Source organism: Plectropomus leopardus, chromosome 12, assembly GCF_026936395.1.
Source record: "Plectropomus leopardus strain MGB_pleo_1.0 chromosome 12, ASM2693639v1, whole genome shotgun sequence".
Taxonomy (NCBI): domain Eukaryota; kingdom Metazoa; phylum Chordata; class Actinopteri; order Perciformes; family Serranidae; genus Plectropomus; species Plectropomus leopardus.
Window position 1 is genome coordinate 13656128 of NC_142187.1, and position 23893 is coordinate 13680020.

General features: G+C 37.6%; 1 protein-coding gene across 1 annotated transcript; it reads right to left on the bottom strand.

Annotated features, from left to right (window-relative positions):
* Positions 1-1231: 1231 nt before the first annotated feature.
* On the bottom strand, positions 1232-23767 carry scp2a (sterol carrier protein 2a). The gene is made up of 16 exons (XM_042497599.2): positions 23608-23767; positions 22200-22257; positions 22007-22078; positions 20462-20593; positions 20168-20232; positions 19820-19946; positions 19420-19483; positions 19230-19316; positions 18856-19006; positions 17322-17469; positions 16131-16238; positions 12947-13100; positions 11458-11554; positions 8190-8319; positions 3987-4066; positions 1232-1755 (listed from the first exon to the last, which is right to left on the bottom strand). Exons 1-16 carry the CDS (start codon positions 23659-23661, stop codon positions 1660-1662), a joined length of 1623 nt encoding a protein of 540 aa, XP_042353533.1. The 5' UTR covers positions 23662-23767; the 3' UTR covers positions 1232-1659.
* Between the last annotated feature and the right edge of the window lie 126 nt (positions 23768-23893).

Consider the following 23893-nt stretch of genomic DNA (forward strand, 5'->3'; position numbering starts at 1 on the left):
GATGAAACTGGTAATCAAGGAACACAGGAAGGGAATCCAGCAGAGAGCACAGACGACTAACACAGACAAAGCAACAAAAGAAAAGCTGGGCACAGGGGCGAAATACACGAGGAGATCAGGGTGATCAGACACAGGTGGAACTAATAAACTCATGTAACACAGGTGTGTTGGCAAACAGGTGGGAGGTAAAACCACACGACACATGTGAACCGACAAATCTACTACGTATATGCCAAAGGCCAGCAATCTGTAGAATTGTTGGGTCTCATTCGGATGCAGTTCAAAATATACTTTAAATTTTTAGGGAAACTTTGAGCTGAGGTTATTTGCTCAAGCACAGACTGAGCTTCTGAAGTTGACTTTGGGCAAACCGAGCTTGAAAATCCTCAGCTAACACCACTCTGCTTCACCTCATCCCACCCCTTCGCACTGCGCTTGTTCTAATATATCTCCCAAAGAGCCATTAGCCCACTGCTAATGGTCAGCGCTGCAGGCCGGCCATGCAGCTTGTGCAGCATCTGAGCATCACCATTTGGCAAGCCGGCCACCTGGCAGAGGGACAGGATGGGAGTGGGCTAAAGGGAGTTGGCCGGATAGGAGCAATTAGGAATGCAGGCTGGATCTGGCAGAAGGTGCACGGGGTGGGCGGAGGGGGGGAGGCCAACCGGGAGAGGTCGGGATCAACTCGAAAATAAATAGACAAATGGAGGGGAAATGGAGAAAGAGGGAAGTAGGGCACAAAGGCTGAAAAAAGCCACACCAAAAAACACTAAAATCCTTTTGTTTGAATTCTATCTGGTGAGAACTTGTGGAGAACTGTGTTACAGGCCAGATTGTGTGTGGGTGTATGGGTAACTGCTGTTATGTGCACAAGTATTTTCTTTTAAATCTAATTTGCATGAAGGATTTGTGCAAAAAAAAAAAAAAATAGTATGATGCCCTTATTCACAAACTGTAAAAACATCAGGGAGCTTCTCCATGTAAATACAAGGTGAATTTCAACTGAAGAATGTGAAAACACCTCATTAGTCACAAACTTTCCACAGATACAAGTCAAAGAAGTCAAGGTCAGACATATTTGGGGACTTTAAAAGAAGGAAAACACATTTTTGAGTGGATTGGGACTTTGCATTTATGTAAAATCAAACACAAATATTAAATATATTATAAATATTTAAATATTTATATATATATTAAATATTGATTTATTTAAGAAAAAAGACTTCAGATGTTGTCATGGTCAGTAAAGGATTTATTTTTTGAAAAATTAGATAATTGCTATCATTTACAGAGGTATATATTATACAAAATGATCTATCAAAATGGTTGATGCCAAAATTGGCTTTTAACCAAAAGCTTAATTTCCTAGACAGAAATTAGAGGCACATTAAGTGTTTGTGTATTTTTGAAAATTGCACTGATGTTGCACACAAGAAAGCATCTGACAACCTTAAAGATGATGAGTCAACAAGATTAAACAACATATTACGGGATGTTAAAATATTCTGTGTGTACTCTGCAAGTGAGTGCGCTCTGATATCAAAGCAGCAGCATATCAAACACTTTATGAAAAGTGTTCCATGAGCTTGTTGATTAGCAAAATTAATAGTTTTCTAACACATTTTCCAGTGAAGTGTGACAAAGAACTGGCTCAGAGTCTCACAGCTTGGCCTTGCCCGGTGTCATCTGGAGGTTCTGCAGCTTCATGGCCATGCCCATGTTCCCAGTGATCTTCAGTTTTCCTTTGAAGAACGCCTGCGGACAGGAGTTACGAGGGAAAAGATTCAAAAATCCACTTTTAATTTAATCAAACTGCACTTACTAAAAAACATTTGTGACTGACAGATGCACCTATGACACACTGAAAGAAAAAACTACAGACAACCTGACTGTTTTTTGAAAATCACAAAATATAATGACATTTTGGAAACATGCTTTTAGGAGAGCCATTAAAATAAATTGCTAAAATATGTATTGTGTTAACTGAGGACTGCTTTATCTCTTATCTCTCTGTTACATCTTTTACATCTTTTACATCTTTTTCTGGTTATTCCTGTTTTATTCTGGTATTCACCTTTTGTCTCTTGTTTCAGATTCTTCACGCTCTGCCCGCCTGTGTGATTACCGACCTGCTCTGATTAGTGTCACCTGTTCCACGTTACCCTTCCTCCCTTGTTTAATAATCTTAGTTTTGCTATCGTTGCTTGATTGTTTTGGACTGTCACCTGAGGACCAAAGCTTTGAGCCTCGAAGTGCCACTTGGAAACCTACTACAACTGTTTCTTTTTTTAAAATGCTCCACATTTTTATTCTGTTAGCACCAGCTGTTATTTCCTGCCCTCTAACTATAGAGGCCCCTGGCTTTGAGTTATCTTAGTGTAAGCTAGACTGCCCCTCGGTCTGTGTGCCATATACAGAGGTTCTCCACGTTTCTAAAACCTTGTTTGCAATCTGCAAACAATCTACAAATGTGACTATTATGATGTAAAGATGTAAAAAAAAATCAGATGGAGGGCAGGGAGAGATTAAACCATACATTGTGTGAATTGGAGTGTGACTTCTTATAGGTCTGAATGCATGCTGCAGGCATCATCAGAAAATTCAAACTCAGACTGGATGTGATCCACACAATTTTTGGGAAAGCAACACAATTTGACCAATTTGTCCAGTGTGGAAAATGATTGTCATAACGAATAACTTCGTCCTCTAGACTTCCCATGACACAGCAAGCCAGATCAAAGCATACAAGATCCAAGAGGACGATTTTATTTTGTGTGCAGTTTGGTCCACAACCTTTAAACCATAGAAGCAGAGAGAGGCAAAGTCCAGCCCCTTCTGGTGGAGCACCATGGGACCTTATGACATTAAAGAATGTAATGTGGAATCAAATTTCACAAGCACAAGTTGTCCCCCAGAAGCTTCTAGCTGCATGCTGTTAGCGACATATGCTGAGGTTAGCACAATAAGCAGATCTGTGTGCAAGTCAGACACACTATGGTGAGCACAAATGAAGCACCAGAGCTGGCTGCACCACTTCCAGGTTCCTGTTCAGCTCCAACAGCAACAGACAGAGAGTTGTTTATAAGTTGAGGACAATGTGTCAGCGATGCTGAACCGTTGTAGAGGATGTGAATGAAAAACCATCAAACATGCTAACACTCATCCAGCTGCATCCAATTCCAGATGTGTTAATTGCCCTGGATGATAAATGTTTAGGTGTTTTGAATATTTGAAAATAGCCAAGGGATAACATTTTGATGGCCTGTCAGCATGTGGAGATAAAAAATATATATATACAATGCTTTTCAGTGTATTTTATATTCATTCACTGTGCAAAATAAGAAAAATACTTAAACTTAGAGGTGATGTTTTGTGCATGTTCACTTTGTAAAAAAAATAAAAATAAAAAAAATTTAAACTTATTGGTTTGATATTTTGGAAGAAATCAGTATGTTGGCCAATTCTGCTTTTTCATTATAAAGCCAATATCGATATTATCGGTCATCCCCAATTGAGACACTCTTTATTTATTTATTATACTATGTGTTTTAGTATTTTTAATATCATAAGAGATGCTTTTCAGTTTTATAGCCAGTTGTGCCTTTAAGGAAAGTTTTGGTTCTTGTTTTTTTTACAATGAAAATAGTTCAATAAAGTTGCCAGGTGGTAAAATGTTATCTCAGTCCACAGCAAGAGGATTATGTCTGTCTATGACATTTGCACTACCGTCAACTAACACTTAATTCCCTAAAAACAAAAAAAAAAACAGATCCTTATGCATTGTTTTTTTTTCCAATGCACCAAACTCACACCAAACCATGAGTCCTAAACCCTGGTATGAGCCGAAGCATGACTTTTATATGCCTTTACACCCTTACAGACTATATCTATATTATTATATTATTCATATTTATCAGATCATTTTGTAAACAATGTGCCATCATCATGTGAGTGCATATGAATTAGCTTAATGCACAGTGACTTACGGTTTGTGGGTTCAGTTTTCCTGTCATCAGATCCAGAAGATCCTCGTCACTCGTTGCAAAAGTGCAGTCGGCCTTTTTGCCTAAAAGAAAAAAAAAATTATAGCAGATTACCGCAACATATGCATCAGCACTATAAATTCACACACAAAGAAGCAGAGGCATATTTGCTGTTCATTATGCACTCGTGAAGGAAAAAATATCCTCTATGTGCTCAGAAGATTACAAAAACAAATGTCAGTCTCCATTATAACGGTGCTTTAAATAGAAATACTTCAGAGTACATTTTGCCTTTGGATGAAACTTTCCATTAGTACAAAAACATGTTGTACGGGGCAAACAGGCATGATGCTGTTTCTTTCACGTAAGCAACATTTAAGAAAGCATTTAACAAAAAGTGGACTTGCTGTGCTGCAAGGCTTTCTCACTGCCACTATGCACCTGTTGAACCAAATAAAATCTTTCCTATCGTCATTAAATGACCATGAGTTCTGCCTCAGGCACAATGACAAATTGTCAATACACCTGAGGCCTCAACTGGTAAAAACTGATAAAAATCTGAAACTGTGTGATGTGTGTCTTGTGAAATTCCTGTTGACCTGCACAATCCTTCCAGTCATACAGTTCCAAAGCGTTAAATAAATGCCTCTTTCACAGTCTCAACAAAAAGAGAACATTACAAGCTTAAAAAAAATCAGTACGAACAGAAAAGTTACAGAAAAGTACAGTTTCACTGAAAACAGCTTCCCACTGCCGCAGAAAACAACACAACTCCATTTCCACCAAAAATTAATTAGTTCAGACAATCAGAAATGTTTTCAAGGCTAAAACAAAAAATAGCAGGTTTTTCTTGAACCACAGTGTGAAATGTGACCTCATTAGTGGGCAGGTTATATTCTGCAGGTTGAAAAGAAAGGACGAAGTCTTGCACGTAAAAGTCTTCCACATCTTTTTATCAGTAGGAGCCGGTGCATGCTTGATTTTCAAAAATAAATATCTGTAATAACAGATCAAAATCTCGTAAGATACTAATACAATGCGTCATCTTGCTACTACTGTTTACTTCTGTTGTGAATTGTGCACCACACTCCAATGATGATGTGATTACAATTGTTCCGCTCAAAACAGGTGAAAACGCGCTGTTTCGCTAAAAAGCATCAGTGTTCCAAGAATCCTGAATTGAACAGGTCCAAGAACCAGAGCTGATTTGGTGGAAAACGGGTACATGAGTGAACAAAATTAGTACATTTATGTTGTAGTCAAGGCAGCTAAACAATGAACTAAATCTCTCTGTAAAGGCCTGTTAAGGGAAGCTGCAGATTCAGGTAATAATGGTCTGTAGGTCTATCACTATGAGCCACCCCTTTTATATTGTCACATTATTTTCACATTGACATATATTACACTTTATTTGTAAACTTTTCAATAATAACCCCTTCAAAGTGAGACTATGCAACTTCTTTCTGAACTAGCACCCACTGCTATGGTCACAAGTGGCAGTAACAGGACTTTTCAAATGAATTTAATCATATTAATAATCATATTAATCCCATTATACATATTTACAATTGTTTTTAAAAAGAAGCAATTATATGCGTGATTGCAAGTACAAACTTTTAAAATGTTCAAGTGGACTAAGAAACTTCCAGTTTCAGCTAATGTGAAGATAATTCCTTAGACGTGACATTTTAGGTACTGTATTTAAATGCAACCAGTGAGTAGAAATAACCAGGTGTATGCTCAATATTTCCCAAAGAAATGCATTTTCACAAAAATATGCTTATATATGCTCTCGTCAAAGCCATTTTTCAATTCTAAATGTGTTTTTTTTTTTAATGAAAATGCATGTGTTCTGGAAGCACATGCAGCAGGACTGCATAAATGAGACGTGGATCATACTGCACAGGTTGTGTGACAGTTTGTGACCAGATGCCGTGACATAGTTTTACTGTTGTTCAATGTGGTCCCCAATTAATCAATAAATTAATATATTCGTTTTTTCCATGAAGGCATGCCAGATTAAGTTTTCTTCAAAACTTCAAGGTAACAAGGCATGACTAATTGATTTACAAATTGTTCTTTTGTGGGTGAAGTATTGCTTTAAGATGGAGGGAGAACAATGCAGTCAAGTGCAGACATATTTTTGATTGCACAATAGTCTTTGAACTAACAAGAGAAACGTGATTTGTTTCTCACAGCAGTCCAATTTAAACCTTCAGTTTACCTCACAGGTGTTCCGATTACAGGAAAGTGCCACATTTCTTTGCATTTTGGACAAAAAAATGCCGTTTTTCGCTGACATTTGATTCCTATTTCAGACAGTCTGGTAAGATTTGCCGTTCATTGTCAATATGGACTTGATAACTGTTTTGTAGTGTAAAATAATGGAATTGAAAACATGATTTAAAAAATGTGATTAATTACAATTAACTATTGAAATTCTGCAACGAATCCTGATTTTAAAAATTAATCCTATGACAGCCCTAGACATACAGGTAAAATAAACTAGGATGCATGTTGACAGGGCACCTCAGGATAACCCTGGAAGTTTCTTTCTATTTCCCAAACAATGAGTCAGATGGAGAGGCAACGGTAACCTCAGAAATAATGGCTTAGTGAGTTTTTTTGTGAGTTTTTAATTAGTTCCATGTTTTGATTTCCATTGTAGCAGCTTCATCACTCTTTAAATTGAAACTGAAAATGTGTTTAAAATGTCAACTACTTTAATTCCTTCTTAAATGATAATTAACTAGAATTGCAACTATCTATTACCAAGCCAGACAGCCAACGCAATCATTCGGAGAACAAAAAACAATAATACTTCAACCTTTTAATTGTATTGCCAAGACTTCTTAATACTGTCAACTGACGACACTGCAAGAAAAGGTGAAGAGTTTCTCACTTTCTCCATCAATAAATTCTGGTTTAAGGTTTCTCTATTTTAGCCAGGATTTATCTGCAGGTAGTTTTGTCTCAATACTGTTTTGTAACTTTGACAAAATATCTTAAAAATACTGATATTTAATACTATTTTTGATATGAGTTAAAACAGACATTGAGGGAATACAATTCTTAAAAGATAAATATAACACAGCTATAACATGACATATAACACAACAACTTTTCTTGTCGTGGTAAGCTGCAGAAAACAGCAGAATAAATGTTATAATCATTAACAATAAGAAAAAGTGAGAAAACGCAGCTGGTACCGGTGTATTGATACTGCAGAATATTAGCATTGAAACACGTATTGATAAATCAATATTTGAAGATCGAACCAATTTCTCCTCTAAGCTTTAAGGAAAGAGCCAAACAAACAAAGTTGTTCAAGCCTGTTTTTTCTTAGAATCATGTTTTACTTCCACAATTGGTATCACAAGCAAGGGATGTGATCCACAGAGGTGTGCGTGCTCTCTGTAAGAAAGAGAAAAGCACATGGAGTGCAATTTGTTCAAGAATGTTGTTGAATGTAACGCAGAAAGCTCATGTTGTGTACTAAAAGCAACATTTCTGAGAATCCCTTAGCTCTTTCAGTAGGTTCAGGCCACCTGAAAGTCAAGGATTAAAATCCACAGTCAGAGGCCCCTCAGGCAACTGAGATTCTTCAAGTTGCGTAGTCTTTTTTTTTTTTGGTCAGTCAGTGTGCAGAATATCTGAACATCTGGGATGTTTCTGTCCCCAGATGTAGCTTTAGAGTGAGCCTTTCTTGCTTTCCACTTCTCGCTTTGCTCAGGCACTGAGATAACGTTTTCTTTTGCCTTCTGCTTAGAAGTGGTGAATTGACAGTTTACAGATACTTAATACAATAGAGTCTCTGGCTTTTGTTTGATATCTAGTGCCAAAAAAAATGCTGTTGCACATTTCTGATCCGTCATTATCGAGCTAGCACGCAATAGTTCAGTCGGCTAACTTGGCTTGTTGACCATATTATGTGAATTATCCCTGTCACCCTGAACATCCCACCGAACCTTGTTGAGACTCAAATTAATCAATTACTCGTTTGAAACCAGCAAATCTGATTCAGCTGACATAATTCTGAGCTGAATACAGCCCTATCTGTCAGTGACGTCATACTGAACAGAAAATAAAACCCAGGAGATGGAGAATAAGGCCAAGGAGTGGAAGACACTGCTGCAACTAAAATACCAAAAAAAATGCTATTTATCCTTGAAAGCAGAGTTTGAACATCTTCTTTGAGATACCTACCTGGGTCATTGGTGATAGAACCTTTGCCGTTTTTCACATCCACGACCCAAGTTGCCTCTTTCCCACCTGGACCGTCCTTCACTTTAAAGGCAAACACTCCACCAATTTTCTTGACAAGCTGCTCTCCTTCCTGCAGGGAGTCAAGAAGGCTTTTAAGCTGACATATAACGGTTTAAAAATTTTGAATCAAAGACATATGGGTTTGTAATTATAGCTGGAGTGTGGACTTTTAAGTCTCCCCCCTCTGAAAGTGAGAGGAATTGTCTGCAGGTGAGCTTGCTGCACCTCCCCTTCCTCCAGGAGCACTTTGTTTCGAGTCTTTTTCTGACTTGAAGTCCTCTTCCAAATGCAAAGTTTCTCTTTTATCTTGCAAACTCAAGAAACTTTTCTTGGATGTTTCTAAGTATATTCCGCCACAATCCTTGCTCCTTCACCATGATCTCTCCCCTCTTCCTGCTGGCTTTAGCTCAGGCTGGTTGATGTAAAACTGAGTGCTCCCACACCACAAGTCTGGTGCACATAAAATATAGAGAGCTTTCCCTGGCGGTGATAGGCTTAACCAGCATTGTGTCAGCTTGTTTAGTGAAGGCTTGAATGTAACAGACATTCCAGTCCCGCACTCCAAATTTAAGGTCAGAATCCAAAACTAGAAACTATAATTTGATTTGTCAGTAATGGCTACTTCCCACTCTGTGCACTTCAGTTTAATAAATAATGATAATAAAATAATAATTTAAAAAAAAAATTTTAAAAAGTAAAATGTGACAAGAAAATTAACTCAAAGAAGTTTTAAAAAGAGGGGAGGACTAGTCAAAATTTATTAAATAGAAATAGGGGAAAATGTATTGAAAACTATATTTATAATTATAATACCTTTATATTTAAAATTGTGTTACAGAAAAAACAGTGAAGAAACATTAGAAATATTTTTTTTTCTATTTTCAGCACCTTTTAAGGTCATTATCCTGTTTATGTTTTGTACTTCTTTTTCCACATATTTTCAGGTGATTTTCTAACTCATTTTTTGCTACTTTCTGGGCAGTTTCTTGTTAAGTTGCTTGTTGCCTTTTCCCTATGTTTCTGAAAGAAATCAAACCAATCTGCTCAGGTTTCAAAGGGTAAATGTTGACTGTGTTACAAAATATTCTGAACATGCCTTTTCAAACTTTAGATTTATTCTCTGTGATATTGCATGCTGGAGGAAGGGGGCAGTATGTATTTGCTTCCTCGGACAAAGTGATCATGTGCCTTTTGTGTCTGATTGAAAAGCAAACACAAAAAGGGAAGCCTCTGCCAAAACCCATCTGTAAAATATTAAGGTGACACAATCTCCCAATTTTAAGAAAACATCCACATTTTAGCTCCTTTCAGTGGTGAAAATCAGGAACATTTCCAGACAACCCACACACACATATAGAGATTTCTGAAGATTTAGAAGATAAAGAGATTTTCCTTGAAGAGAAAAATGAGACTAAAATGTTAGTGGTGGATGTTCGGACGTTCATAATAAGGAGAGCAGAATGATAAATAATTTCATGAAACATTAGAAAAATCTGATATTAATTGGTAACAAAAACAGCCTATACTGATTTAAAAAGAAAAGAGGAAAAAATATGTTTTTTTATTTGTGATGAACTGTCACTTTAAACTACATGCATCCAAACATAAATGAATATAGTCTAGCGTAACCTTAATGTTCTTTGTGATAAAGTGTGCGTACCTTTCAATAACTGTTTCTACATTAATCACGAAGGCACCACAATAACAGCGAGACTAGACAACCCACACACACAGTCACACAAACCATGTCTGCTCTTGAGAAATGTGCCCAACACTTAAAACCACTAATCAAACTCAAGTTTCCTGCAGATGTTCAGAAGCACAGATTCTTGTAATCCACCAGGTGAGCATTCAAGAGTGACTAGAATTCAAATTAGTAAGAGTATATACTCCACAAATATAATCCTGGAAAATGAGGCTTCCAGGAGCACTACAGCACGTTTTACAGCTGACAGCTCCTGTTGCACATCACCAATGTAAAGAGTCTCTCCTCTGCATTAACAATTGCAGCACTAGCCACCATCACATGCAGGTCAAACTGATGATCAAAGCAAATCACAGGCTCAAATGGTTTGAGGCTGTCTATGGAAGTTAAAATAAATACATGTTTATAAATGCAACAAATCCTTAAAGGCGCAGTTAAAAAAAAATCTAAATCGAAAATACATATTTTTTATTTCTTACCTGTAGTGCTATGTATCATCTAGATTGGTATGAGTTGCTGAGTGTTATATAGATATTGGCCATATAGAGATTTCTGAAGATTTAGAAGATAAAGAGATTTTCCTTGAAGAGAAAAATGAGACTAAAATGTTAGTGGTGGATGTTCGGACGTTCATAATAAGGAGAGCAGAATGATAAATAATTTCATGAAACATTAGAAAAATCTGATATTAATTGGTAACAAAAACAGCCTATACTGATTTAAAAAGAAAAGAGGAAAAATTATGTTTTTTCATTTGTGATGAACTGTCACTTTAAACTACATGCATCCAAACATAAATAAATATAGTCTAGCGTAACCTTAATGTTCTTTGTGATAAAGTGTGCGTACCTTTCAATAACTGTTTCTACATTAATCACGAAGGCACCACAATAACAGTGAGAGTAGCGCACATACTGGTCCTGAATTCTTCTAATACGTCAAAGCAAAATCATAAGCCTCGCACACAATGTATTACCACTGCCGACCATGTTTTCTGTTTACACTAAACCCAGTTACATGGATTAGACTTTTTAGATTACATGGTTACATTGTTGTTGTTACTTTATCATAGCAGTACATATTGTACCTTAACAAAATAATGGACAATGTTCACAACAGTGTACCCTTGCTGGCTATGAAGGTCAGGATCACTATGCTTTTAAGTGTGTATGCTGTATGGCCCTGAAACTGCTGTCTTCTTTTTATTATGTATGTTGCTTTTGTACATAGAGCGTCTCAGGACCATACACATATCAATGCACGTAAGAGGGAAAGCAGATAGACTCCCAACTTTTTTTACTTTTCTTGGTGACAACACTTGAAATGGGCCTATGTTTGCATTTTTGTAACATGTAATAATCAAAAGACATAAAAGAAGAAAAGGTAACCAAGAAAACATCCAGACATTTAATTGGATGTAAAAGCGCTAATTCCAGATGATCAAAAACAGGGTAGCTAGACTGAGGAGTGACAGGGACTTATAGTAACAGGATGCTTATTTACCTCCTGTAGACGTTTTTCCATCTCTTTGAAGACAGGGTAAGCTTTGAAACCCTCCAGACTGCTGGCTGAGCTGGTGGGAGCTGCACCTATGTGGGAACTGTGGAAGGAAGAAAAAAACACAGGAAAAATCTAATTCAAAGTAAACATGATGTGAAAAAAGGAGATACACTGTCTGAGATTTCCCCCGATTCACACATGCTGTATGTGAGGCTGCGCAAGTTTCAGTTTAGATGTTATGTTGCAGAATAGGAACATTCAATAAAGCAATGTTCTGCGTCTACAGCACATGGTCAAATAATAAGAATTAGATGAAGAAGAACTTTAATGGTTGCAGCATATATAAACAGATCTATTGTGCCTTATACATCTGACATTTTAGTCTGCAGCAAATCGCCTGCCTTTTGAGCCTGCAAGACTGGATCGCTTATAAAATACATGCTAGATTAAATATCTGACTGTAGTGATGCTGCTACTATACTGTAGGTACACATACTGCATCCCTGACATATTAAAAACTGAAAAAAACACAATTAACTCACTCTCAATGCATCTGAAGAACGCAGTATTATTTATCAAAGCATTTTAAATTATGAACAAAAAATCTCTCTTAAAATCATAGAAACAGTGGCATGACTGTACGTGCTTTTGAAATTATTTCTCATGTCACAGAAACCACAGAGTGAAACTTGTGTTTTGGATGTTATATTGTCAGTGATGTGTCTGTGTTTTTGCTCCGGTGCTCTGCACAGATCTGACACCCAACTGCCAGCTCCGATGTCCTCAAGGACAGCATGTAGACAATTACTTTGTATTTTCACCCTCATCAATTCCATTTGGATTTACAATATGTAGACTATTACTACAGACATTCCTGTAATCCTGGGCTGCAACATCTGCTGTGAAAGGACGCTGTATTTACAGTCCAGGGAGACCCCCTGCATTAAAAAAAATATTTTCACTGGCGGACGCATTTTCCTGCTGTCTGTGTATATATCTGGTACAAGACGAGATCCCATTTTGTTTATCATGTTAACGAGCGAAAGAAAAATGTAAAAACTCTTCTCAGAATGAAAGAGAATAAGCATATTTCTCAAAATGTTGTTTTGTCAAATTTATACGGTAGCTAATTTAAAATTAAAGTAATTATGTCACATTTGATTTACTTAATACTGGGTAGATTTTGATGCGCTTTATACTACAACTCATGATGTAACATTTACATAGTGTTTTGTACATAGACTGTTTATAGAGATACCTTTTATGGTTTTCTGAATAAAGTTGTCAGATGTGAGATTTCATTTGTGCAATTATCAGACACAACATACATTAATATAACCATTGTAATAACCAACATCAAGCACTACTTTAACCCTACAATTTGTCAGTATATACAAATTTCCCTGCGGGCGCCAGGGACTCACTACATTGACAGACTGTCAACATCACTGTAACTGAAAAATGTACAAAGCGTTGGCAACTACTTCCTCACCTGGCCTCCTGAGGGAATCCCAGCCTGTAGAGGCTGACGACCACAGCTCCTCCCAAGCCAATGTTGTGCTGCAGAGCCACTTTTGCCCCGGGGACCTGCCTCTTGCCAGCCTGCCCTCGGAGCTGCCAGCAGAGCTCTGCACACTGGGCCAGACCTGACGGAGCATGAGGAGGGAGAGACAGAAAAGAGGGTGAGAGTGACAGGACTTGTAGAGGGGGATGCGGTAAAGATTGCCATTAATAATTTATGGCTGATGAAGCAGTAAATGCCTAAAATGTATCATCACACACAAAATGACAGAGAGAGGGCCTTTATGTTGAATAAAGTGAGAAAGACAAAAACTACGTGCCTCTGAGGCGCTTATCAATAGTCAAAGAAGTGGCGGCATGCTACTTCTGAACCATCCCTATAACATTACTGGACACAGGAGCTGCTGGTATACCACCGCCTCAATCGGTTATTTTGTTTGTGTTACTGTGTGACTCTGGAGTTTAAAAGTTTTAGTTCGGATTCACCAGTCACACAATAACACAAACTAACTGGTTAAGGCAGCAGTGGACCAGCAGCTCCTGTGTTCAGAAAGCTAAAACCAATGTTTCTGTCAATGGAGTCTGATGGGTTTGAACAGAGCAAAGATGGGAAACTGAAGCAGTGAACAGCGTTCCCATTGGAAGGGGCTGTAAGCAGCAAGGTAAAGCAGTGAAAATACTCAATATAGCATCCATTAAAAATGATATTGACTTTTTTTAGGTGGGACTTTTTGTAAGTGGCTAAAATACATTTTGTTGCTGACCTGTACATTGCTTAGCTTCTGTGAGAGTACTCCTGCCTCCTTCTCCAAACTGGGGGCATGCTGACTGACATCCTCCATAGGTGATACACTGACTATGGGTAAGTGTGTCATCCAAGCCGGCGTCAAAAAGATGAACTATCCCTCTACCCCTCAATCAAGGCAGCAGTAAACCAGCAGCTCCCTTGTTCAGCCGGCTGAAATCACTGTTTTTATCAAAGGCGTCTGGCTTTGACGAGAGCATGGATGGTGAACTGAAGCCATCGACAGGGCTGTCTGCAGCAAGGCAGAGTGGTGGATATACTAAATACAGTGTACACTTAAGCTAGTACTGATTCTTTTTTAGGTGGCTAAAATATGTTTTGCTGCTGCCCCAGCTGCTATCCTATCACATGTCTCGGCCTCCAGGTGAAGACACTGAGGCATTCTGCAAGTGTTAACACAAAATCATCACTGAGAGGGGTGACAAGCTGACTCCTAATCTGACAACTCCCTAATCTTGGCAGGGACAGCTCCTGTGCTAGCTAAGTATTTCATCCCATCTGCTTAATGAGCTTTTGTATTTCTTCATTATCCCAATAAGCTAAAGGACTTAAGGGTTAAGACCTCTTCATGGTGTGTCTTTCACATTCTGCAGCACTCTTATTAATCGTTTCCATGAGGACTTGTTTATATCAGTGCAATTTTGTGTAAATGTCAATTGGAAAACTGTAGGCGAGAGAATTCAGAGAGAAGATTACAAATACTCTTTTGATGATCAAAAGCCTTTTCAGGCTTTTAAATTCTGAAGAGTGAAGGCACGTGCTGAGTCAACACATGCCAAGCTGCGTATCAATGTAGTTTCAGTGTGCCTGGATGTCATGCGACACCCTACTGAAGTTGTTCACACTACCCCCTGTGATGGGGTCCCTGCATGAGTCAGTGAATTAGCCATCAATGTCTGTGCTCACAGTGTTCCTGAGGGGAGAGGTAACAACCAAGATTAGGAGCAACACCATGGATCAGACAGCTTAGTGCTGACTGGGGCACAGGAGAGTGACCCAGAGGGAGAGGAAGGACTGATGACATGAATGAAAAAATAATGAGGTACAGAAAGTGATGGTTGAGATTGGGAGAAATGAGGAAACAAACACAGAGAGAAAGAAAACTAAACACAATAGAGATGATAAATCAAAGTGAAATCTAAATCCGAAAGTAACAAATCTAATGATCTGTGTGTTATGCATGTTACCTTAAACTTGTAATGAAAATTCTGTTTTACTTGCATGCCTCCATGTTGAAAAAGTCATCCAAAAAAAGGTGAATTAAAGAAAGCAGGGAGCACATTTAACAACAGAAAAATATTTTTAAAAAATCAATCTACAAACTCTAATATAACTCCTGCAGAATAATCCAAGCCTCTTTTATCCATCCTATTTTTTATCTTTTATGCTCAGTACTTCCCAAACATTTTCACACAAAAAAAATTACTATTTAGGACACAATAGTACAGTTCCATGCATGGCAACTGGATTTTTTTTGATTTTGACTTTTTTGATTCTCCTTTCACAGAGATAGAGATGTGTGGAAAAAAAACAACATTTTAAGTATTGAAGTATTCCTTAAAGGGGCGGTTCGACCTAATATCAAATATACATAACTTTCCTCTTGCCTGTGGTGCTATTCATCAGAGAGAAAACAGTTCCTACATGAAACTGCCAACAACAAGGTTGGTGGATTATCTTGAGTTAAAAATGGTATGTGTAGTACAAAATACTGGCTCTCTGTTGCAGAGGCTGGGTGAGTCAGCTGCACCGTTCGTTCAGCCTCGTCCCTCAAGAGTTTAATATGTGGAGAGATTACAGGGGAGGTTTGCCAAAGCTACAACCTGCTGCCCTCTCACATGCAGGCTCACCCAGTTACAATCCAGGTGGCCATCACAATGTGACACATGCCACCTAGTGGACACTGTAGAAGTTGTTTGGCACTGTCTACAGGACTATATGTATTGTGTGCATGGACCTCCAGTATATGACAAGAGGCTTTCATCAAAAGGTCAGCGGCTCTGAATAATTGGAGTACATTGTCAGATTGTAAAATACATCGCCGACCATGTGCATGAGACCCCTCATGGTGCATATCCATGTAGGAATATGAATTTATTTTGTTTGTTTGTTTTTTTGTATATTTTTTAATGTAATTTTGAATTATATCATTATTATTGTTATGCTATTTAGTGATTTACTGTTATTTATATATACTGAGAGAGATACATATATAGATGATAGATAGACAGATAGATAGATACATAAATAGATAGATATGTGATTTAAAGACCATAGTTGACAATGTTTATGTGAAAAAAGTTCAATAAAGTATTGTAAAAAAAAAAAAAGAGTCAGCAGCTCAGTTTACCTGTGGCGCCCAGAGGATGTCCTTTAGAGATGAGACCGCCACTGGGGTTGATCACAAACTTGCCTCCATATGTGTTGTCCCCTCTGTCAATCAGCTCACCTGCTTTACCTGTTGAGGTGGAGAGGAGGAGGAGGAGAGTGAAATCTGCAGGACGCTATGCATGGTATGGTTATATATAGTGGCATGTCATCTATTAAAACATGTGATTTATAATTTACAAAATGATAAATTAAAACAATCATCATTCATCATTCAGCTTCATGTCCGCAAGTAAGACCTGAACTTTGCAAACTACTTTTAACTTAACTTTGAACAATTGCCTTTTAATCAGTTTTGTTTCGTATATCTATGCTTGTGTTGAGTCCTTTGAATTGTCTTTGTTTCTGAAATGTGCTTTACAAACAAAAAAAAGGAGTATGAAAAAGGGAATCCAATAACAAATAAATACAAAATCATAAATATACTATAAAGTTGGTCTGATGTATTTTTATTATGTTAAAAAAGTAATCTATTTCTGATGAAGCCGTCAGTCACCAAGTACGGTTGAGTGTTTCTGTGTAGCAGCAAGTTCTTGAGGTCAACAGTCTTTTGGTTCCAACTCTCTATGCAGTCACTCATTTGATTTGTCAATAAAGCTGATCAAACAAAATGAGATTTTTCTATCAGGCCTTAAACAGGTGCCATTTTTCACTAGCTCCAAACCCCTCTTCCAGAAATTACTCTTAGTTTCCACATTAACAGTCCTGTCATGCCTGTATGGCGTTCTTTGCTTCTTTGGTTAAAACAAATACCTAAAACATTATTTAATATAACGTATCATTCAGTTCTCATCTCAATTATGTTCAAGTACTCTTTCACAGATCAAGTTTAAAAAATGTATGATCTTCAAGATATTCAAGAGTTTAAATTTCTGAGTGTCAAATTCACGTACTTCAAGCAGCTCAAGCACCTTATATGAACCCTGTAATTTGAATATCAGCAGATACTTAATATTAAATTACTCATATCAATAGGAGGGAAAAATGGACATTCCTAATCCTCACCCAATTTCATGTCTATGTATTCTCCTTAAAGTAGAAATTTGAATTAAATTGGAAAAAGCACAGTGGAAATCATATCTATTCCTCCTCAAACAGCCAGCCTTTGAAATAGCTGGGGGATAAAGTCGGGTTTTACGAGCTGCAGCCTCACCCTCTGGACACAGTCCCAGAGCCTCATACGTGATGAGCTCATTGGCTGAAAAGCAGTCGTGCAGTTCGACCACATCGACGTCACTCGGCTTCAGACCTGCCGCTTCATAACACTTTTGGGCAGCCGTTCGAGACATGTCATATCCCACCTGAACAGACAAAACAGAAATCAAAAAAATTAAATAGAACTATGTTAAGAGAATATATCACCATGAATTCTTCAGTCTTTCAAGTTCCAATAAATCATGAACAAAAATATAATAAACATTTGAGACTGTCACTAGGGGTGATACCACAGCTGAGAACTGTAAGACAAAACTGAACATTTTATCCTGATCGAGAGCTCTACATTTCATAATGGAATATTGTGTGTTCACATTGTGATGCCCTTAGAAATGTAAGTATTTTCATTGACTGTATTTACTGAGAGAAGTCAGCATCATTTAGTTTTTACGGCATTTTCGGTTCATTAACTTCAATAATATTGCCATCAGAAAGCAATTGATGCAATTTAATTATATTTCTCTGCTGCCAAATGCTATTATTTAATGTTCTCCTCTTACTGTAAATAATGGAGTCTTTCAAATTGGACAAGAAGGCAGAGATAAGCAAGTAACAGAAAGACGCCTGCAGTGTTCTTCATTTATGTCATGTGAATGAAAAATTACGGGATTACTAATATTTATATTACATTTAAGATGGTACCACAGAAAGAGAAATGTATTGGAACACTACTGTGAACAGTAACTGCAAAGGCCACATGTTGATACTCTTTGGTAACTGGGGATAGGTACCAACAGCTACCAGGGAAAACAAAAGCACTATCCACCTCCTCCTGTTTAATTGCCAATAATAAACGCACTTCCTTAGTGCCATAAATGAAGCCTTCTTTTTCCTTGGTGATAAAAAGAATTGCATCTTGGTTATGTTTAGGAAAAGACCATTCTTTGGCTTCAAATACACAGTTGTGGTTGCACAATCTGATATGAGAAGCAGCAATGTCTCAGTAAAAAATAGAAGCTTTTGGTAGCCTTATCTGGCTGGATAAACAGTAATTGGTCGTGAGAATACACCCACTTTTCGAGCCTAAACAGTAATGGAAACACAGCAATGACAATTACTAAATCACAACCGGTTTTGTTGTTTGTTGGTCTCAAACAGTGATCTGTAGATTGGCAGGCGTCTCGCCTAGATGTCACACCATCGACCATCCCCTCCACCTCCCAGTGAAAAAGTCAGCTCATATACGTCACATTAGAAATATTGATATGATACGTATAATACATGCAAATGTAACGTTTTTGTAGTTTGCATAAACGTACAATGCCAACATTTTATCTGGTGACTGGGCTGTCAAGCAAAAATAGTTTCTTTTAGCTCAGCCATCAAAAATCTCTGTTCTTGGCTGCATCGTAAAGAAGGTACATTTCTCATCTCCTATAATGCAAAGTATTACTGAACTTCCAATATTTTGTTTTATATAGATCTATAAATGAATTTTAAAGAGACACACTTTGCTGATGTCAATTTCTTACCATCTTAATGCAGCTGTTTTCTTCAAACGTGGAGGCGAGGTCAGTCACCATCTCTTGGGCCACAATCTCCACCGCCTGGTTCTCCAGATGGTGTTTCCTGACAAAGGCCTCGCTGGCCAAAACTGCTGCTCCAGCACCATCTGATGTCGGGCTGACGAGAGAGGCGGGGACGGGGGGACGGATGGACGGACAAACGGACAGATAGACACAGTGGTGTTAGGAACTGTAGCAATTACCACCAATTTCTATGCAATTTGATCAACAAGAAATAACTGCTACCTGATAGCCTCTGCCGTGACATAGTTACACTCAAGACAGGATGACCACTGTATTTTTAGAAAATGACACAGACTGTAAATCAGGGAGGCTCTTACCAACACTGCAGGAGAGTGAGGTATTCAAAAACCTTCCTGGAGTTCATCACCTGCTCCAAACTGTACTCATCCTGGAACTGGGAATATCTGCATAAATAGTGACACACAGATTCAAACACCAGACCTAAATTAAAATAAATTCAAGTATATTTTGAAGCAATATTTTTTTTTTAAGTTAACACTGTCTTACGGGTTGTTGGTGGAATGCTTGTGGTTTTTCCAGGCAATTTTGGCAAAGTGTTCCGGTTTTGTGCCTGAAGAAGATCAAAACATTGACACAAAAATTTAATGAGTGTGATATAATAAAATCATGGCCTCAATGCAAGATACAACCATCCACCCATTGTGGACCATGTAAGCTGACTTTGTATCTGCCTTAGGATGAAATTTCGCAATTGCACTAATTCCAGCATATTTACAGTGATGTTTACTGCTGATATGTTGATTAATGTGCACTGTCCAAACTCAATAAAATAAAATGAAATAAAATGAAATAAAATGAAATAAAATGAAATAAAATAAAATAAAATAAAATAAAATAAAATAAAATAAAATAAAATAAAATAAATACACACACATTCAGCACGTACCATATTTCTCCATGTGCTCCCTGCCAGCGTTGCCGAACATCTGTGGTGCTGCTGGAGCTGCCACCATCCCGTAGCGATTGATCATCACCTCCATGTGTTTGTCCATTGGGTTAGTCCTGTCCATAAACTAGAAACAGACATTTTTTTACAAACATTTTACTTATTTTTACCCAGTAAAAAAGACATGTTAAAAGGATAGTTTGGATTTCTTTCAGTGGGGTTGTATGGGGAACTACAACTAACTGATTGCGCAGTGGGTGACCAGCATAGATAATGTTAAGTTTTATTTTGTCCACTTCTTCTACATCCATTACAACAACACACAGCATACGTCATATAGTTCCATACCTTTGCAGATAAAGAGCCCTTCTCCATTCTCTCAAACCCGAGGGCAAGCACACAATCAGCAAGACCTGCAACAAGATATGAGAAATGCGCAAAGATTGGTTTTTACACCTTCAGTTAGATAACAGATGGATTCAATCTGCAGGAGTTGTTTAAGAAGTTTCTAGATACATTATCATAAGTGAAAATGTGTCATTTTTGGAGTCTACTGGAACCATGGTGAGCTCTTTACAGTCTCATTTTTAACAGTAAAGATTTTGTTGCTTAATCACTTTCAAGGCCTCCCACTCAACTCACCTCCCTGAATGAGCTGGCGTGCCATGAAGAGAGCGGTGGAGCCTGTGGAGCAGTTGTTGTTGACGTTGATAATGGGGATCCCAGTCAGGCCCAGGCTGTGGTAAATGGCCCTCTGCCCACATGTGGAGTCCCCTGAGGGGATACGGTAGGGAAAAGGTGTGATTCCTTATTTATTTTACTTTTTTACTCAGGTAATTCCAATATGAGAGACTTTTCCTTCATGCATTTTAACTAAGATAACTAAAATTACAAAAAAAAATACAAGCTTTTAGAGTATATAGTATGTGCAAAAATTACAGGAGTGTTTTGAGAGCATATATTGTAATGATGTAAGAAAATAGAGTTGACACTATTCATTATTTGAGTTGACAACATGTAAAAGGCTAATAATGTAGAAAACAGTCACATTGTATCAGAAACAGGTAGGTTTGATACTTTTCAAACCTTGATCCTCTTCCCTTTTTTTTGTGACATACGGGAACAACAATTTTGAAACTGGTTCAGTATTGAGCGAGAGGGCAGCAGCCAGCAGCAGTGAAACAGGCCGCTATGTAACGACGAATATACACGTTTTATGTACCTCCACTGAAAGTGCTTATTTTGCCACTGACATGCTCAGATTATCAAGTGTGAAAACAGAGATAGACTTTTCTGTGACCAAGTACGATTTCTTTTTTTTTTAATTATGTTTTGGCATTTTGCCTTTATTAGGTAGGACAGAAGATTGACAGCATGAAAGGGAGAGAAAGAGGGGATGACATGCAGCAAAGGACCATGAGCTGGAATCGAATTTTTAAGAATTAAGCAAGACTCCATTGAAATAAACAGTGATTTTAGCTTGTATAGAGGCTGCATATTTTCACATCTAACTGGGTGAATCAATTATTTTAACCAAACCAGAGTTGGTGAATGTTGGACAGTGGAAGGACAAACAAAGGAGATTTTGGGAGTTTTATTTATTTTCTGTTGACTTTGAATAAAGTGTGTTTTACATGATAGAATTCATATTTATGCCAGGTGAGCCCAGTAGCTCACCTGGCAGAGCGGGCGCCCAGTGTACAAAAGCCATGTCCTTGCCAGAGCGACTGCCGGTTCAATTATAATGCTATAACTGTCAAATAAAAAACTAAAAAGCCTAAAAACCTAGATCTAGAGTAGTTTTAGTAGAATTACTGATTGTATAAATGAATCTGATAGTTTTGTTTAAAGAGATTTCTGGGTTGTTTCTGGTTTAACAAAAATGATCTTAAATATAAACAAAAAGGTTTATCTCTGTTGGGTTCTTTCAATAATGTTGTCAGGCACATTTAATGAAAATCTAAGCCTGTCAGGGGCAAAAACAAGTACTTTTAACAGAAATACATTGATAGTGCAAATTTTCTTTGTGGTTACATTGCAGCCTGTTTCATAGCTGCTGGCTACAGTGGTTCTTGCTCAATACTGGACCAGTTTCAATAATTGTTGTTCTAATTAGACAATAAAACATGAGAAAATAGGATCCAGGTTGAAAAACACTGTAGTTATCATTTAATAACTACATCTTACCGTAGACATATCCTACACAGGCTTGTTCAATGGCAGAATATGGGACTCCTGCATCTGTTAGAGCCTTTTCACCTGAAACAGAGTATAGACACTTTGTGTTATGCAACAAGATCCATTTGACAGATATTCAGATATTCAGATATGGTATCTTTGAGTCACCGAACATCATCCATATTCTGTTAAAGATATGCACCTGCTTCCTTGGCCATGTCAGGGTAATCATAGTCACCTCGGGCTCCAGGCTTATCAAACTGCACCAAAATACAGAAAAGTGCGACAGATGGTGAGCGTCAATCAACATCAGCATCCACATTTGTTTTTTGAGTTCTCAAGAACATAATTACACTTTCTTTGCATTAATAAACATTCAACTTTATTGTCACTGTTACCATCACATTAGATGAAAGCTAAATAACAGAGTTCCCCAAATCAAGCGCCAATGAACTTGACTTGCAAAAAGAGCTGAAACGAATAGTCAACTGACAAAAAAATAATAGTAAACTATGTTGACTGTTGATGAATCATTTTGATCAGGATAAAAAAATAGTCAAACATTCTCTACTTCCACCCTCTCATAATGAGAAGATGTGATGCTATTTCTTTTTCATATATCATTGTAGAACTATTTCCTGACTTTTAGGCAACACACTCCTCAGAACAGATATTTTAATAACACCTCAAAAATATTTAAATCCAATATAATCAAATAGAAAGAAAAAAACAGGGGAAGAACAGGATGAAATTTCCACAAGTATTAATGCAGTTGATTTTTTTTCTGGGGTGGACAGCACATGTGGAGGACTTTTAAAACATGAACCTCATTTAGGCATGAAAAGAGGAGAGACATATTGCCTGTCTGCTATTCAGTGTGAGGGGGACATCAGGCTCTTCCAGTTACACAAATAAACAAACTGGTAATGACAGCATTATTCCACTTTAAGCACTAATCATGAAGCCCGATTTACACGCACTAAAATCACATCATTTTAGTTTATCAAAAACAAAACAACAACAGAGGCAAATGGAACAATCTTAAATCCACTTAAAATGTCATTGTGATGGGATTATAGCTTCACCTGCAATTTGTTAGTGCAAACGTAAGACTTGTCTTGAAACTTGTTCAGACTGTAAACTAGCTAAAGAGCTCAGGTGTTACAGCCTGCTGGAGTGATGACCCTTAGCACAGATTGTCACTCTGTTGGCCATGAACTATGGACTCACAATTCAGGCATGAGATACAGACCCGAGGAGGTCGAATATATAACTCAGACCAAGAAAACCAACATAAATTGAAAATACAAACTAATGCCATGTTACCTTCTTTGGGCTAACTTAGCTAGCTAATGTTTACATCGTATAGAGTTGTAACACAGACCTTAAGGGATTTTTGACAGAATATGAGCCCCATTAATGTCCGCATTTTTAAGTATTATAGTTCTCCACACAGTGGCCAAATGGCTAACTTTAACAAAAGAGAGTTTTTTAAGAGGAAACATGTTCAATACAATCTGGAGTTAGCTAACTATGCTAACCTTGAGTCTTACATAATGTCGTTCACGTCGTCTTGCGAGCTGAGACAATAAAATATTAAATAATATTACCTTTGTCATGCCCACACCGATGACAAACACCTTGTTCTTCTTTGCAGGTGCCATGGTCGCTTCCCTTCAGTCCACACAGAGACACACAGAGACAAACAGAGACACACTGGAGGACAGCAGCACTGACAGGACAGACAACTCACTACAGAACAAAGATCGTCTATGAGCCAGCAGATGCGTCACTCTGTAAGGAAAAAAACATCCTCCTGTGGGTATGCTGAAGAGAGTAACCCTAAAGACAAAAAAATGTTCTCTTTAAAATCGTATTAAATAATTTTATTATTGT